Genomic DNA, 13731 nt, shown 5'->3' with positions numbered 1-13731 from the left:
TGGGGGCCCATTCGGGGTTTCAGGAGTTTTGTGTGCACAGACTTGATTTCCTCCCTTTCCTCATTTCTTTCACAGTGGAGAGAAAATGTCCCCACCTGCTAAGATCTCCAAGTATAAAAGCCCATTTTAAATACCATGGATAAATGTGATTGACAAATTAAAAGAGGTGGCAGTGATGGGACAGTGCATAGCACGTGCCTGGTGTGGACAGCAGCAATGGGACAGGAGCACTTAATTTTGGAGGAGGTGCCATCACGTATAGAACTTGACTGTGCGCTGCTGAGGTAGCAGGGCTTAGATCACACGCTCACAAGTCTCGGTTGTCCAAAAAAGCCTCTGTTCCCATCTCTAACGTGGAGCTGGAATGGTTAGTATAATTCAATTTTTTCACTGCAATCCACAATCTGATTGATTGGCAGGTCACACTGGCACTCCTACCTGAGGTATTTTAGCGCTAATGATTGGTTCCTGTAAGACTATTCTATAACAGAACACAGGAAGAGCAGTTCAAAAAACACAGCTGTGGAAGGAAAACAATCATACAAAAAGCCCGCTAAGGGGCCCACCAGCCTTTTCTTTCCTTTGGATGCAAGCATGCTTTTCACAGGATAAGAATCAGGAGTAGTTTGTTATCCCTTTAAAAAGTGAATTAGGGCGAAGTACGTCTTTTCTACTGGTCAAGAAAAAGAGGGGCGGGGAGGACACACATCTATCTGCTATCCTCAGGGCTTCTCACTGGAGTCTCTTTACAAACTGCAGGCACAATTGCTAGATCTGTTCTCCAGAGAGGAACGTGCCACAAAAGAAACAGAAAGGAAGCAAATGGCTAGCAGGGATTACGGACTAACAACAGAACAGGGAAGGGATTTTAAAAAATCTCCACAATTAATAGCCTAAATTGGTGTAAATTAAAACAAAATAGGCAGCTTAAACTCTTTTCCCTCATGTTTCTTCAAGCTCTGATTCAGTGTGCTCCAAGTACCGGATAAACCCTCCACTCTTCCTATTGCTAATCTATTATTTCCGAGGAAACAAGGATTCAGTGTACAGACAGATTTCCACAGGCAGGGAAATGTACAGAAAGAAGCAGAACAAACTCAAGGAAACACAGAGTGTGTGTGTGTGTGTGTGTCCCTTGCTACCTCACATCTGGAAGCAGGAATATAAAGTTCTCCAAGCTGTTGTTACATGAGCCTTCACTCAACAGCTACCTCAGTGTGTAGTCTAGTCTTGTTTTTCCTTAGCAGGGTCAGATACTATTGTAGCCCTGGTGACTGAATTTTCCCTCCAAGTGACTGGTTTAAGATAGGAACTAAGAAATGATAATAACATTATGATTAATTCTTCTTGTTAAGAAGTCACCACTGGTCAAACAATATTTCAGTAAGGTTACTAAATTATTTCTGACTAGTTTCATAAAGTGTAGATTAAAAATTTTTTTTTCAAGAGTATTTTCTAAGTACAGAAAAATCATTTCTCTCTTAATAAAATCTATATTGTGAACTAAAGAAATGAAAGCACTATAAGCAAATATTTGGTTGGTTCCTTTATACAAGGTGGAAGTAGGCAAATCTAATAAATAAGGTAGAAGTAAATCATACTTAAAAAAAAAAATTCCCAAAAGATTAGAGAGAGAAAAAAACCCGAGCCTTTGACTTAAGAAATAATTCCAATGAAAAAGCATGTTCTAATTGATCAGATTTCAGGGAAACAATTTAAATAACATAAAGATGAGTATCATGAGAATACAGATACTAATGTATGTGGGAGAATGTACACGCTAAGATCATATGCAAATACATATATCTAGAAAAATGTCATTTGGTATAAAAGTAAGAATATTTCCCCAACCCTCAAGTTTTACTGTGACCACAAGAAAAAAGGTATCTTTCATTGCTTCTTGAAAACCATCTGAGCAAAGATGTGGATTTTAATTAAAGCACTGAGAGAGGTAATGAAATATGGATTAGCTGAGTTTTGTGCTTGGCTATAAAAAATGACGATTAATAATCCGGGAGAGTCACAATCTAAGAAATATATATATATAGGAAGTGAGAGGGTTGGACTAATTCATGGCTAGGATTCCTTTAAGCATTTGTTAAACAAAGGCAAACTTTGCAGGTCTACTCTAAATAGGATAGGTGTGTCCAGTCACCTATATTATCTCAGGGGACTGCTCTATCTTATCTCTACTTCCTGCAACACACACAACCTCTAAGTACATTCTGAAAGTGCATTACAGTTTTCTCAATGCCAGAGAATCTCTGGCAGAAATCTGTGGAAACAGGTCACTACAAAGGTATACACTTACTGATTGGGGGAAATAAGGGTGGAGAAAGCATTTCTGGACATTTTTTAACCTATGCCCAAGGAATAATTGCATGCTGACAAGTTTTTCTTAAGAAATTGTTTCTTAATGATTTGTGCGGTTTGACTAAGCTTGTATTCAGAAACAGATCATGTGGAAAGGTCTTATCAAAGATTTCAAAGCTCAAAAACTTTTGGATTCTTGTCAGTTAGATCACTTTGTCCGCATGTTAAATATGTGACAAACCAATCACAGAACTTAGCTACAAAACAGTTTTAATAATGGATAATAATAATGATGTTACCATAGTTGGTAGACTCAACAAATCCTGTGTGATCGTCAAATGTTTGTAAGAAGAGTCTAGGTTGCTACTTATGCCACTTGCTTCCCTCCAGATGGCTCTTAAGAAGAGACCCGCCAGCTGTGGACCTTCGGATAAAGCAAGGCCTAAAGCACTTGTTTGGTTTCCTCTCATTATCCCCACTCTTCATGGGCATCAGCTCCTCCCTTCTCTTTCACAGGGTAATGCTTTCTCAAAATATGTAAAATAGGAAAACACAGTTTAGAAAGCTTACAGCCATCTACATAACTCAAAGCTCCAATGATCTAAAGAGGGATATGAAATGAGAAGAAAAGCAAAAAGGAGAGAGAGAGCTGGTTTAAGCTAATATAACTATCCTGTTATTTATGTATGCACATGACACGACAGTAATAAAAGACTTTAAACCTGCTGATCATCTCGCAAATAAATCACTCGTACATAGAACATCTGTGGGTATAGGGAAGGGAAAAGAATATGTCCAGTAGACTGACTCTAGCAATGATCAGGAAACCCAAAGGCTTAGTTTTTGCACCCAGGGTCAAGCGCAGTGGCAGAGAAGCATGCTTGCATTCTTAAATATATAAATATATATATATATATATCCACAAGGAAAAAGAAAATAAAAATTAAACAAATTATATGTAAAAAAACAAAAACAAAAACAAAAAAAAAACAAACCAAACCAAAGAAACAGAAAAAAAAGGCTGGCTTGTCAGGGAATGGGGTCGAGAAGGCCCCGGTATGTGTACTTACATAGAGGTCAGCACCGTAAAATCCGTCCTGGTAAACCACACTGCAGAAAATCCACACAAAAACAAAAACAAAAAAACAAAAGAACAGAAACACATTCCGGTTATTGAGGACGGCAGCATGCACATGCGCTCTACACAGGCAGGTGATGTATGAATACATAACCGGGGCTGGGGGCCACAGAGCGTCAGTGAGAGAAACGTGAAAGTGCACACGCACATTACACAGCTCCAGGACATGCGAGGAGGCAGAGGAGCGCAAAACTGGAGTGAATACCTGGATACTTGGGAATTATAGGAAGATTAAAACCATAAAAAGCACTCCCAGAGGGCCTAACAGAACCATTGAAAGGCTGCTGGATTAGAAACATCAAATTTCCTACCCGAGTTGTTTGTTTTGTTTTTAAAAAAAGCTTGCCCTAGGAATAAATTTCAAAATGACTGCGTGTGTATGGGGTGGGAAGAAGCATGAAGGGAGGGGTCTAACGTGAAAAAAAAAAGAACCTAAAGAATGAGGGCAGGACCTGTATATAGAGGATGTTTCAAAATTATGTTTAGTATTTTGTTTTCACGTTCCTAGAAGTATGCACATTTTTTCTGATATCCATACATCACCTGCTTTTTTACCCTGCACATTAGACATGCGATAAGATTTGGCTGATCACACAAGCATGCAAAGTATTATTATTCAGCATTTTAAGAACCAATGCAACACCTCAGAAAAACAAGTCAATCAATTCTGACCAAAGTAAACAGAGAAATGTAATTAAAAAAAAAACACAACCAAAAATACCCACAATGCATTGCTTTCACAAGCAGAGATAATGAGCTAAAGGTTAAGGTGATTGGTCCAAGGTCCAAGAATTGAAAGGTGCAGTGGGGATCCCAGATAGTAACAATATAATCCAGAGTGGGAAGGAGGAACTGGAAGATTTTAAGGGTTCTTTTTTGACCATAAGTGCATTCATGGAACTCTAAAAAATAGAATTGATAACTGACATTCTGGGCATGACCAAGGATCATCCTGTTTTATTTATTAAAAGGATCAAACTGAAAAAGTAGCTGATTAGCAATAGAAGGGTTTATTTTCCTGTTTAGAAAAATGAATTTGTATCAAACAAAATACATGAATTTGTTTTTGTTTTTTTTAATCCTGGGCAAAACTAAGCTATTATAATCAAAGATTTCAAACCTTTTGAGGTATTTTTGTGCATACAGACTTCCCCAAAACATTACTTTGGGACCAAAAGACATGGAACAGCAGTAGAGATAAAAGATAAGACTTTCTACTTCATATTTGTTAAATCAAGATTTGGATATGTTTATTGTTTATTCAACTAAACAAGCTGGAAAATTTAACCACTATCTTCTCTGTTGTAATAAATAAACTAGTAAGTGAGGTCTTTAAATCATATTTTTAACTTGAATATGAAATAATTTATTTTTTGCAGGTAGCTGGAAGGTTTCCGAATTCTACTTACAATGACATTTTGTTGGGTTTACAGGGTAGGATGGTCATACTGTGCAATGCCCCAAATATGCCGTGCCTTTGTATTACACAATAGGCAGACTAAACTCATCTGTGATGCTCATTTTGCTACTACATTCTATCCATTTTCATAGTTTCCAATTGCAGTTAAAGCTTGATTATTAGAAAGTAATCTGCTACTCAACTACATTTTAGTAAAAAAAGGCACCTGTTCATAATGAGAAAGCTGACAGAATGGAAAGCACTGAAGCCAAGTGGTGATTAATTAACTTTCGACTATTTCAGTAGGGGATACAGGTAAAATTTACAAACATCTCTTCTACAGAGAGGGATAGTGGCATTAAAAACATGAATCAAGTTTACCCTAAACTGTATCACTCAGTGGGAATATTCACCTAAATTCTAGAAGAATTCTAATATTCCCTGTATCAAATGCCACAAGGAGGCTAGAGCACAATGATTAATGATGAAATTAGTTTACTAAGCTTAAAAGCAATTTTAGGCCATTCCCCATATAATACTGGACTTATTCCTTGCCATCTTCCATATAAACTGGTGGTTTAGTTAATAAAAAAGAAAACATGGGAAATCAGTGTTCAATGTAATGCAGAGACTGGTATGGTTAGACATAAAATATCTTTGAGCGAACACAATCCTGACACAGAGAATGGGTTCTCAAGTTTGGCCAATATACTGAAATGAGCTATATCGAGTAGGAACAAATCCAACCGTTTTTGTAAAGTAACTCAGGAAAATTACAAAATAAAGAAGTCCCATGTTTCTGGTGAGTGGTATCGCTTTGCAAGCATGACGGTTAACTCTCTTGGATTGAAATGGAAGGCGCTTCATGAACAATTTTCCTGGTGTGCAGAACTTCCAAAAGGTTTGCTTTTATGTTTTACTTGAGTGTTTCTTGATGAAGTAATACTGCATCTTTATTCACTTCTTTAAAGAGATGTCAGAGGTTGAAGGTCAAAGGTCAAGTTGAGAGAAGAAAGAATAAAATTAAAAGCAAGTAATGGCAGAAGATGGAGATGATGGAATGCATGGGATTTAAACATCTATAAATTGCAAACAAAAGTTTATTTCTAAAGCAGTTCCCTTCCAGCGGTTTTTGGAGTCTGTCCATTTCAACATGCACACTTGTCTAATAAAAATGCTTAAATCTATGTAACGGAGGACCCCTAATGGCATGTCCACTTGGTCTAGAAATGAATGCTAAGTTAGTATACCTCAAAGCCAATTTTGTTGTCAGAAAAGGACATACAAAGGAGGCTCTTTCCCTTTGTGTTTTAACTAAGTAGGAATGAATAGGCTCCTCTGCCGCTACGTTTATTCCTCAGGAAGAATATGGACAAAAACCTGTCATAGGCAGAGAAAAGATGAAGAACACGGATGTCACATCTTTGAAGAAAGAAAGTCCTCGGTACAACTAACTTACTGAAGTCCACTCTTTATAAAAAAGAAAAATATATATATATACATTTTAGGCTGATCCTGAGAAACAACTAAAAACAAAACCTGCTTATCTTCACTCCTTCTCCCCCATTCAATAGCAAAGGATTTATTTGTTGCTATGGAATCATTCCACTGCATGAGACACCCTCCATACAAAAATCAAAGGGTGAAGGATGCTCAGCTACATTAGTTGTTTTACCATCATTCAGAAGCCAACTGTAGTTTAATTCTTCCTACTTCTCCCTTTCTCCCTGGATTCAATTGGACTTGGTTCATCTTTGAATTAACCTCTTTTAATCCGTTTCCTACAAAGAAAGCAAATCCATTGTGGGTAGCTAGCTCTGCTGCTCACCACCCAGGCAGTGAAACCAAAAGGGAGGGCGATGTGGTAGCCTCAGCCCCAACACAGGGCGGTGATAAGGGGGTGAGCACAGCAGATGCAGTCTCATACTACAGTCTTGAGTTCCTATTTTGTTCTCTGCAGTAGTGTTAATCCATATTCGTGCGATGCTGAGTGAACTCCATGCCAACACACTGCTAGTAAACACAAGACAGTTCTGGCTGCTGTCTTAAGCCACTACCACGAGGGCTTAAGGTGGCCAAAATGAAGATTTATATAACAAATCGATATTTTGTACATTCTGATGATGGTATATTTTGATTCTTGCCATCTGATCCATTAATTTACAAATATTCATAGAATCTCTACAATGTGGCACGGCAACGTCCCAGAAGTTGTGATAGGGCCATGGTATTCTTTTCTGTCCAGCTGCTTATTTTGGAATCTAGTGCTTACCCTGGATAGGCGGGAATGGCTGTTGGAGGTACCGCTCGGACTGCACCATATACCGTCCGCCCTCTGCCCCTCAGATGGGCTCCTCTGAAAGCGGCTGCCGTGGTGGCTGCAGTCGGGTAAGGGAAGCCAGGAACTAAAGGGAGACCCAAAATATGACAGGAATGTCAACTTGAATTCAATAGCAGGGGTACAATCACAACTTGCTTTGAACCAATTCCAGGAAAGGTTGAAAGAGATTATCATCACATCTTTTCTGAGAAAGAAATTGAGACCCAATATGCAAAAACTAATGATGCATGCTCCGTTCATCATCCAATCTTGAGTGAGTTTACTCTGCTCCTTCACAATTCTGGCCTTTACAATGCAAGCTGGTGAGAAAGAGGTTAAGAAGCTCTGAGGACTACTGCCGTAGTAAGAGACAAGACTTTTAATTTCTGCAGGCAGTTTAAATTGCTTGATATTAATTAACTGGCCAATTATTAATCTTATTTTCACATGTTATGTGCATTTAATAATTATTCTTCATAAGAGCAGTCTTTTGTGTTTGTATGTGGTGCCAACCTCCAAGGCATACAATAATCTTTAGATATTTTATTAGTCCATTTTATTCTTTTATTTAAAATGTTTTAATCCAGAAATGTTAGGGGAGAGGAAAACGACTTCTCCCTTGTAATCCTGTGGCCTTTAGAGAGGCAGAAAGTTTCTAAAGGTCTATTTTAAATATGCTATCCTCTGGAAAGCACACAGAGACATTTATTCCATGTTCACTGAACTCTTTTTAATTATACCTTGCTAGAGCAAAATGGCTCAGGTCAGAATGACTTCAGAGGTATCAACAGAGGGAGAATAATCATTAATGCTGGAGGCGCTTCTAAATGATACTCTACTAAAAAGCCCAAAGCTGACCTGCAGAGAACATGCATGTTATATTCCACAAGTACCTATTTCTTTGGTTTTAATATCAAGTGCAGACTAAAATGTTCTACACATGTCCTCAATCCCCTTGACCTTTTCCAACTATTTATGCTTTGTGGCAATCTCAGTATCTGGTCAGAAAGATTCTTACACAGGTTAAGCAGGACGGGACACTGTGACAGCATTTAACTCTCTTGAGAAGGCCTCCTCCTCAGTTATATATTATACTTGGGGAAGAAGAAAAAGACTAGGACACATCACTGTTTACTCACAACAGTCAAAATCCATGCCAGGCCAACATAGGCTACTTACTGATTAAAGGAATGTAAGTGTTAATACCCCCTCTTCCTGATAGGGGCACTGCTGCATCATTGCCTAGGGACACGTCTGCTTGAAAGCTGGATGCTGATTGCATTTAAAAAAATTAAAAAAAATGCAAAAAGATTACAAAGGAATAGTAGACCGAAAACCAACAGATGTTGTCATGGTTAATAGGCCAAATGGAAAAATTAATGAAATACTACCTGCATATAACTCAGGGCCATATACAGCTCCAACTACGGGGCTTAATTTCCAACCTGCAATGGAAGAGAGGACAGAGCATTTAAGACTCCATGAGGAAAAGGTGTGATGAGGGCATGTGAAAGCTGGCTCCAGATATCCCTGCATTTAGCTCCACCCAAAACTATCTTCTCTGTGGACGCCAGCTGATGGGTCACTTCCACTCCTGAGCATCTTTAGGCAGAACAAGCACAGTGAAGGGATAATAAGGGGGGGGGGGGGGTTGCAGGTATAGGGGCAAATGGGGAGGAGAAAAACTGGGTGGGAGGAAAGAGAAGGACAAAGAAATGTAAGAAATAAAAGTAAATCCTGGGCTCTGGTTTCGTCTCTCTCATAGAACTGCTTAGAACATATTCTTTGAAAAAAAAAATTCTTTGTTTTTAGAAAAATGAGAAAGGCAGAATATATGTCATTCTACACCACACTGTGATGCACTTTCTTATTCATCATCTTCACACTGTTTACTACTCTCACTGCTTTATAAAGGTATCCTCTGAATTTAAATTTGAGCTGATCTTTGACTCTGTTCAATGATACCATACTGATGGAAATCTGGGTAAGTGAAAATCCCCTTTCTTTGGGATTTACCAATGGAATTTCGGTGCAGTTAACCACAGCCAAGTGAACAAGAAGAGACACTCAGTAATAAAATTCAAGGTACATCCCCAATTTCATGCATTTCTTGGGATTTTAAGTGGGAATAAACATACTTAATCAGTTTTTTTAGCTAAAGGATACTAGACTGCTGTTGAGTACCAACCTAAGCATTTATAAACTTTAAGTACTTGCAAACATTAGGTTTGATGTCAACTTTATTTCTTCATCCTCCTTTTTTATATTTATAGAAATATAGCAGACGTTAAAAGAGAAAAATGTACTACTGCCCACTGATAGTTAAGTAGTAGAATTTTTTTTTTTCTTTAAAGATTTTATTTATTTATTCATGAAAGACACAGAGAAAGGCAGAGACACAGGCAGAAAGAGAAGCAGGCTCCATGCAGGGAGCCTGACGTGGGACTCGATCCCAGCACTCGAGGATCATGCCCTGACCCAAAGGCAGGCGCTAAACTGCCGAGCCACCCAGGGATCCCCAAGGAGTAGAATTTCATATGAAAACTTTAATCAATAGACTTTTATTGAATTTTACACAAATAAGCAAACATGCTCCATTATTTTTCTGAAAGACTGGAGACAGTATTCAAGAGAAAACTCATTTATCCTGAACCAATCTAACCCCCGTTCATTATTTTATGTGCTCATAGATGGTGAACAAATGATTTTACATAAAAATTGGGCAAATACCTCAGTTCAAATGTTACTGGAGTTGTAAGAACACAAATGTTCTACAATGTCAGACAAATCAAGTAATTCCAACCATTGTAAACTAAACCGCTGAGAATTCACTAGAAAGCATCTAGCACACTCTTTTCAGAAGCTTTAAACCACAAGCAGCTGTTGGTCTCTCAAGTTTGGCTTGGTTAGGCTTGAGTATTAATTTAGAATAATATTTTAAAAAATGACTTTTTTCTTCCTGCAAATGGCACCATTACTTAAGCATTCCCTTAAGTATATTACATATTTTAATAATGGTATATAATGGTATGCTGTCAATAATACTTTGAGTACGTTTTTTTTTTTTTTTTGTATGTTTGGTTTTGTACAAATTTACAATGTATTTTGACCTTCACAAAACCCAAAGGGAGAGGTAAGATAGGTACCACATCTGGGACAATGAATAAGTACTATACTTCTTTGGGCTTAATTTCCTAAATAATAAGCTAAGAGAGGGCTGGATTTTGATGACTTCTATAGAGGCTTCAGGTGCTAAAATTCTGTGATCACCAATTAATAGAGATGAAAACAGAATCAGGTTAAAAAAATTGGTCCAATGACAGAGTAAAATGAGTCAAATCTAGAAGTAGAATTTCTGTCTTCTCAATTCTAGTCAGTAACTCTTTCTACCACAGCATTCTCCCTGGATCTAAAGGAAATGTAACTTTGCCTCTCCTTCCTATTTTGTTTACATGAGTTATTATCAAAATTGCAGAAACTTGTTTTTGTTATGGGCATTGAAAAAAAAAAACAAGAGGTAAAGGGGGAGGCAGTGGTATCACAAGACAGACCATTGATAAATGGGTAGGCAAAATGTAAATTATGCTGATAAATGCAAATTATGCTGATTTGTACCATCTGTTTGAGAAGCTGGGCTAAATCTATCTATTGAAGACATCATGGAATATACTAAGATACTTATACTTGATTTTAGGACATTACCAGCAAATACAATACTCATCTAGCAGTAGATTCAAACGTTTAAAAAGCAGAAAATATCCCATTTGATTCTAGATAAAATTTCATGCAGAGCCCCAATATATAGGACACAGGAGTTGCTGCAGGCCTCAAGACCCAACCCATGGATTTCCTTTCCACCCTTCCCCTAGAGGCCCTGCAGAACACAGCTGGCAAAACCACTGCTGCACTGCAGATTCAAAGTAAATTTTTTTGAAAAAACTATTTATATTTATTCATGAGAGAGAGGGGGGGGGGGGGCAAAGACACAGGCAGAGGGAGAAGCAGGCTCCATGCAGGGAGCCTGACGCAGGACTCGATCCTGGGTCTCCAGGATCACACCCTGGGCTGAAGGCGGTGCTAAACCACTGGGCCACCGGGGCTGCCCTCAAAGTAAATTCTACCTCATTTAGATAAATGAGTCTGGATTAAACTGACAAGTGATGTAAAGGTTCTGCTTTTGTTAGGCACAATATTCACAAGGTTTCTTTTTCAATGAGAAATATTTATGAAACCCACCATGTAACATGTAATCATGGAATAGAAGATAGAAAACCATGTGCATTATGGCTGTTAACTCTAGAGCCTACCTTTAAAAGTAGAGCAAGAGGTCAAGAATTATTCCATTCATGCTCAGGAGCAGGGAGGGCTCAGTACTAAAAGTAAGCATTGGTGGGCATGTATTATGGAGAAGCCTATCCTACCACAAAGAACTACAGCAGTTAAAAATGAGGGTGCCCCAGTGGGACCCCACTGGGTTGATAGGTAACCTCAAATGACGTGTTTGCACTGTGTATGAGGAACTTTATGGAGACCATAACAGTTGAATTACTGAAAAACTTAGCTTAATTCTAAGAAAAAAGTTAACGGTAAAAAAACTCTCCTAGTAAAGAAAATACTTCAATCTAAATTAAACTGCCATAAGACTGAAATCAAAAGATTCTTTGATGATTACCAAAAGTCCACAGATTAATACAAGAGTAAGTGACATCTTTCTGAAAATGATTTGTAACCTCTTACCATTTGCATATGGTGTGACCATCTTCTTATTGGTCATTACACGTGCTGTAGCATTATTCACCTAAAAATACAAAGAAAAAGGAAGGGGTAGGGAGAAAATAGACCACATTAGGGAACCTGGAGTTGCTCATCTGGTAACACAGCACTCAGTTCAATAAAATGTAAATTTCAGAGAACATTAATTTAAATAATTAATATAGCAATATAAAATAGTGATATATAGTATTTTAATTAAAGTGTTTATAAAATGAGGCTAACAAGAGTAAAATGCAGTTTCTTGGTCTCCAAATGGAAAACTCGGGCTATTTTACCAATAAGTACTCCAAAGGAAAGATATATTCGTAAGTTCTTTTGGAGATCTCTTAAAACAGAGAAGTCTCTGAATTATGGAAAACACAGAAGAAATAAATTTGAAACAGCTCTGTTTGCAAACGAACTTTGAAGTTCATTAATAAAAGAGGCTTGCCACATGGGTTAGGAAATAGATTTATAGGAAGGCAAGAAAATAAATCTATGGATTTCACCTGTACTAATGTTCAGAATTGTTGAGGACTGTAAGATTTTACTGTCTGTTAGGTAAAAAAAAAAAAAAAAAAAAAAAAAAAACAAAACCCAAAAAACCCAAAAGACCAGAGCTTAGAATCCCATGTTGACCATCTTGAGGACCATTCTGAATTTTCTAGACTATGTGGTCTATCCATTTAAGAATAGGTTTTCAGAAGGCCTTTAAATGAGGCATTAACTGAAAAAAATGAAGCTTCAGTTTCTTTTGTTTTATGGTTCTCTCCACCCTCATTACAGAAGTGCAGAATTTAGAGCATTCTCAGTGCTAGGGTAAGTAGATGTTACAAGGATGGCGCTGATGACAAAAAGATGAATGGAGCCTCAAAGCCAGAAGACTGCAGCCCAGTGTCAGAACCAGCCTAAAGCTCTTGCAAGGAGGGTGCAGCATCACCATAGAACCTGGCTGTACACCGTTTCGTCAGGTCGGAGAACAGACCAGTTTTTTAAATTACCGAAACATATCAAATATAAATGTCTTGCCTCTGGGAATTCACATTAAAGTTAAATTTGTATGGTGATGATAAATTTGTGTTATGGAAAGACCAATTTTAGGTGGAACTGGGGCCAAAAAAAAGTCTCAATAAGTCTTTTAGGATTTGCAGAGTGGGAACTTTCCTTTGTAAGGGAAAAGAAACTCCATTTACTCTAGTTTGACCCATCAAATAGTATAAAACATTTCACATTTAAAAAGAAAGAATGGGATACAACAATGATGAGACTGAGAGCATGCAGTTAAAACACACACACACAAATAAAAGAAAGAAAAAACAATCAGTTTTGGAAAGAAGGGAGAAAGTGAAGAGCGAGGTTCTCATAGACAAGGATTAGAATGGGGTCAGAGCTTACGCTAGCCGCTAGAGCAGAATGCACCCAAGCGCTAAAAGGAAAAATGGCCAGAACCAATCAGAAACCACCAGTCAGCAAGAGACCAATAGCCGCAAGTAACAGAGAGAAGGGGTGGGAGAGACAGAGGGAATAGAGTGGGAACAGAACTTGGGGGGAAGAGAGCAAGAAGGAAGGGGAAAACGCAAAGAGAAATGGGTGTCACGGGCAGCGAAGAGCTGTCAAGGTCAAGGAAAGAACAGTGAGAGCTACAGACAGAGGTCTGGGGAAGGGGAAAGGAAGTAGGGGCAGGAAGTGCATTAATAAAACCAGCCAAACTTGGAGTTCAGTAACTCTGAGTAAGATGTGCAAGGGGAAAAAAATCACCATGATGTCAGTAATCAAACAGCTCAGACTGCTACAAACAATATGTACATC

General features: G+C 38.0%; 1 protein-coding gene across 16 annotated transcripts in view; it reads right to left on the bottom strand.

Annotated features, from left to right (window-relative positions):
- The window catches only part of RBFOX2 (RNA binding fox-1 homolog 2), a 277497-nt gene that overhangs the window by 13251 nt on the left and 250515 nt on the right, over positions 1 to 13731 (bottom strand). For 5 of the 16 annotated variants that reach the window (XM_041755049.1, XM_041755050.1, XM_041755061.1 and 2 more), the window contains 5 exons: positions 11908 to 11968; positions 8562 to 8615; positions 8350 to 8442; positions 7123 to 7267; positions 439 to 481 (listed from right to left, as the gene is read on the bottom strand). In XM_041755049.1, coding sequence (XP_041610983.1) covers positions 439 to 481; positions 7123 to 7267; positions 8350 to 8442; positions 8562 to 8615; positions 11908 to 11968 — 396 coding nt within the window. Of the gene's footprint in view, positions 1 to 438; positions 482 to 3383; positions 3424 to 6525; positions 6632 to 7122; positions 7268 to 8349; positions 8443 to 8561; positions 8616 to 11907; positions 11969 to 13731 lie in introns of all 16 variants that reach the window. The other 11 variants (XM_041755052.1, XM_041755054.1, XM_041755051.1 and 8 more) reach the window with 7 other exon arrangements.

Source organism: Vulpes lagopus, chromosome 5 (assembly GCF_018345385.1).
Source record: "Vulpes lagopus strain Blue_001 chromosome 5, ASM1834538v1, whole genome shotgun sequence".
Classification (NCBI taxonomy): Eukaryota; Metazoa; Chordata; class Mammalia; order Carnivora; family Canidae; genus Vulpes; species Vulpes lagopus.
Note: the sequence above shows the minus strand (reverse complement) of the source record. Positions and strands in the feature narration are given on the sequence as shown.